The sequence below is a fragment of the Capricornis sumatraensis genome, chromosome 2 (assembly GCF_032405125.1).
Source record: "Capricornis sumatraensis isolate serow.1 chromosome 2, serow.2, whole genome shotgun sequence".
Classification (NCBI taxonomy): domain Eukaryota; kingdom Metazoa; phylum Chordata; class Mammalia; order Artiodactyla; family Bovidae; genus Capricornis; species Capricornis sumatraensis.
In genome coordinates, this window is record NC_091070.1 from 134,052,635 (window position 1) to 134,057,323 (window position 4,689).

Consider the following 4,689-nt stretch of genomic DNA (forward strand, 5'->3'; position numbering starts at 1 on the left):
CCCCTCCGTCCCCTTTAATTCGAGTCCGCCGGCGGCCAGGTGCGGCGCTGCGTGGCGCGGTGCGGCGCGGTGCGGCTGCGGGCGGCGGCCGGGTGCTCCGTACTCGCCGCCCGCGGGACTGCAGAGCCGGCGCCGGCTGGCCGCCCGCACGCCGCCTCCTGCGGTCATCCAGAAACATGGAGGCTCCGGGTGCCCATCGGGAAGGGTAAATGGGTGTCGGGGCGCTCGGCTGCGCGTGCTACCGCCCCCCTGTCCGGGCTGCGGGGCACCGGGCGGCACAGCCTGCAGCGCGGCGGGCTCGGGCTCAGTCCGGGGCGGGCGAACCTGGGCCGGACCGAGCCGGGGAGGGCGATGGGGGGCTGGCGACCAGCGGAAGGAGAGAACAGGCAAAGGGCTCGGGGACCCTCCGGGCAGTGCCGGGCGCGCGGGGCGGAGGGCGCAGAGAGGAGCTGGCGGGTGATGGGAAGCGCAGCTGACATAACCATGTCTGGTAAATAGCGCTGGTTGGTAGGACACGAATCACTTGGGACTGCCCGGCGGCATTCCCCTCTCCGGCTCAGAACGAAAACGGCTTTGCGGCAGAGAAGGGCTTTTCCGCTTCCCTGGGGCCGTGGGCTGCCAGGGAGCCCCCGCTCTTACAGGAAGGCCAAGATCTGGGGCAGCATCTACTCCCCACCCCCAGAGTTTAGGTTCCAGTGTTTTCTGGAGGGAGATGGAGCCTCGGCGGTCCCTCGGACCCTACGGGCAAAAGAGCTAGGCTGCGCTCGGGCCCCACCGCTAGAGCCCCCCTCCGGACCGGGCAGGAGGGGGTTAAGGTGGAGCTGGCTGCAGCAGCCAGCTGGTGGGTCAGGTCCACCCGCGCGGAGCGCGCGGGGCTGAATCCCAGCCGGAGACCGGAGCGATGGGGAGAGGGCTCGGACCCCTCCCCGCCCTGGGGCCGGCGGGATTGGGCGGGCAGGGGGCCAGCCCGGAAGCTGGCTTCCTTCAGGCTCCCCCTCTAGCTGCTGCCAAGCTGCCTCGCAGCCAGGCTGACTGAGACTTGGTTCTGCACTCACTGCCCAAGAGACGTGAGGGGTTTTCTCTTGGGGAGAAATCCGGTGGTCCAGCGCTGCCCGGTTCGAATGCCACCCTGCCGGAGGGAGGCCTGCAGTGTAGGGGTCCCTGAGGGAGAGGAAGTCCTGGGACCAAGGAAACCAGCTTTTGGAGATCGACCTTTCTGTGTGAGAAGTCTCCCTAGATGAGCTCTGGAGGAGTGTGTGTTGGGGGGAGCCAGGCTGGGGAGGAGCGGTTCTTCCTCCAGGACTCTGCAGAGGTCAGAGCTGGGAGTGGGGCTGCAGTGTAGGAAGCTCTTCCCTTGGGAGATGCTGTGTCCTGACCTCGGGATGGGAGGGCTTTGCCCAGAGTCCCTCCTGATGGCTGCAGAGGACCAATGGGGAACCTGGCTGAGCCAGGGGAGGCCCCTGGAGGAGACAGGCCCAGCCAAGTCTAAAGGCTTGTTCCCTGGGAGAAAACGCTTCCAATGGATGGAAGCCTGCCCAGAAGAGGCTAGGAGGCTGAGGGATACTTCTCAGGTATGACACCAGAATAGAAAATGGGCATGGAATAGAAGCTGCCAGAGCTCTCCTGAATCTTGGCACCAGCTGCCCAAAAACTCTGATTCCACCTTGCTGCTGTTTTTTCCAGGCAACGTCACACCTCCTGAGGGCAGCCGGGAGAACTCTGGCTTTTGCTGAGCATTACATCTTACTTCCTTCCTTTCAAAGGCTCCAGATCCCAGCTTACCTGTCCCCGAGTCCTGTGTGCCCCTAACCAGGCATCCCACAACCCCTCCAGCCCAGCTCAGCCCTAGAGCTCACCTCCAGGCCCTGGAGCCTGCCCTCCTGCCCAGAATGACTCACCATTATTTCTATCTCAAGTGAGAAGACGTGATGGGGTGTCGGGCTGCCCGTTTGTATATCTAGGATTCCTGAAGCATCGGATCAGCTCTGCAAGGAAGAGAGCTGCAGATTCCTGCCTTGCCAGGTAAATCAATCTATTGTTTAATAACAGCCGTGTGTAGAGTCACTGGGGTGGGAGCAATGAGGGAGACCCAGGCCCAAGATTTGTCACTGCAAATACCTCTCAGGGTGCAGGGATCTGCAAGGCATTAGTTTAGTGCCTGGGAGAGGGCTCCCTTCCAACCTCTTGTATGGGGCTGTGCTCCATGAAGCCTGCACAGTTCAGGGGAACCTATGTCAGCCCCCTGACCCCAGCTCAGGGCATTCCAGAGCTTTCTTGAGAGACCACCACCTGCTTCCCTCTGATCCCCAGCCCAGGTAAACATAAATCTTACTTTTTTGTGGTATCGGTGGTGGTGATGTTTTTGAGCTTCTTGGCTGAGAGAAGGAGGAGGGGAAGCACCCCAGGTCGGGCTGCCAGTGCTGAGTGGTCTTATGTTCTTAACCACCTCTATCTTCCAGCCAAGCGAGGCTCTCTCTCCAGCTCTCAGGGAGCCCTGCGGGCTCTCCCGCTGGAACCCAGGCTGATGCCGCTGTGTTTCCTGGGGCCGTAAGCACCATCCCAAGCTCCCAGCCACCAGGCAGCTAGAAGGCGCAGCGAGAGGCGCCCCTCCCGGTTCCAATTATGACAGTGGCCACCGGAGACCCAGCGGATGAGGCTGCTGCCCTCCCTGGGCACCCGCAGGATACCTATGACCCAGAAGCAGACCACGAATGCTGTGAGAGGGTGGTGATCAACATCTCGGGGCTGCGGTTTGAAACCCAGCTAAAGACCTTAGCCCAGTTTCCAGAGACCCTCTTAGGGGACCCAAAGAAACGGATGAGATACTTTGATCCCCTCCGGAACGAGTACTTTTTCGATCGGAACCGCCCGAGCTTTGATGCCATTTTGTACTACTACCAGTCTGGGGGCCGGTTAAGGCGCCCCGTGAATGTGCCGTTAGACATATTCTCTGAAGAAATTCGGTTTTATGAGCTGGGAGAAGAAGCAATGGAGATGTTTCGGGAAGATGAAGGCTACATCAAAGAGGAAGAGCGTCCTCTGCCTGAAAATGAATTTCAGAGACAGGTGTGGCTTCTCTTTGAATACCCAGAGAGCTCAGGGCCTGCCAGGATTATAGCTATTGTGTCTGTCATGGTGATCTTGATCTCAATCGTCAGCTTCTGCCTGGAGACGTTGCCCATATTCCGGGATGAGAATGAAGACATGCATGGCAGTGGAGTGACCTTCCATACCTATTCCAATAGCACCATCGGGTACCAGCAGTCCACTTCCTTCACCGACCCTTTCTTCATCGTAGAGACCCTCTGCATCATCTGGTTCTCCTTTGAGTTCTTGGTGAGGTTCTTTGCCTGTCCCAGTAAAGCCGGCTTCTTCACCAACATCATGAACATCATTGACATTGTGGCCATCATCCCCTACTTCATCACCCTGGGAACAGAGCTGGCTGAGAAGCCAGAGGATGCTCAGCAGGGTCAGCAGGCCATGTCACTGGCCATCCTTCGAGTCATCCGGTTGGTAAGAGTCTTTAGGATTTTCAAGTTGTCCAGACACTCCAAAGGTCTCCAGATTCTAGGTCAGACCCTCAAAGCCAGCATGAGAGAGTTGGGCCTCCTAATATTCTTCCTCTTCATCGGGGTCATCCTTTTCTCTAGTGCTGTCTATTTCGCAGAGGCCGATGAGAGGGAGTCCCAGTTCCCGAGCATCCCGGATGCCTTCTGGTGGGCAGTCGTCTCCATGACAACTGTAGGCTATGGAGACATGGTTCCGACTACCATTGGGGGAAAGATCGTGGGTTCCCTGTGTGCAATTGCAGGTGTTTTAACCATTGCCTTACCGGTCCCTGTCATAGTGTCCAATTTCAACTACTTCTACCACCGGGAGACAGAGGGAGAGGAGCAGGCCCAGTACTTGCAAGTGACGAGCTGTCCAAAGATCCCATCCTCCCCAGACCTAAAGAAAAGTAGAAGTGCCTCTACCATTAGTAAGTCTGATTACATGGAGATCCAGGAGGGGGTAAACAACAGTAACGAGGACTTTAGAGAGGAAAACTTGAAAACAGCCAACTGCACTCTGGCTAATACAAACTATGTGAATATTACCAAAATGTTAACTGATGTCTGACTGAACCCGATTAACCTACTCACAGCTCAATGGAACTAATGCAGATATTGCATAATAGCCTGCATTGTAGTCAGTGTGTTCTACAGTGTGTATCTGGTTCTGCATGGAGAGCAATAGTCGTGCAAGTGACTTTCGATCTTTTGATTTTTGATTTAGAACACAGGATATCTATCCATGGCTTTCATGCAAATCTTCATCACCGGCTTAGGGGTTTCCAAAGATGGGAGTCACCTATGGAAGCCAGGATTTCAGAAGGACACATTGAGGCCACCTCATAGCAGATACAGAACCCATCACATCAGTGTCACCTTTTCTTCCTAAAGAAATGCACACAGCATCTCAGAGATGCAACTCCCACCACTACCACCCTCATCCTCCCACCCCACCACCCCACTTGAGCCTACCTCCCCCTTCTCAGAGAAAAACCATGGTGGCTTAGCCTTAAAGTTCTGGTAATTATTCAAAAGGTCATTCCCATTTTTGCATTGAAAAGAACACACAGTGCTGTGTGTTGGAATTACTTTCTGTGTCACAGGCTGGGGTTTGTGAATTGCAGATGCCAAGTAG

At 56.5% G+C, this 4,689-nt stretch overlaps 1 protein-coding gene across 1 annotated transcript; it reads left to right on the forward strand.

Annotated features, from left to right (window-relative positions):
• The first annotated feature begins 2,622 nt into the window (after positions 1–2,622).
• On the forward strand, positions 2,623–4,122 carry KCNA2 (potassium voltage-gated channel subfamily A member 2). The gene has a single exon (XM_068965392.1). The coding sequence runs from the start codon at positions 2,623–2,625 to the stop codon at positions 4,120–4,122; it is 1,500 nt and encodes a 499-aa protein (XP_068821493.1).
• The last annotated feature ends 567 nt before the right edge of the window (positions 4,123–4,689 follow it).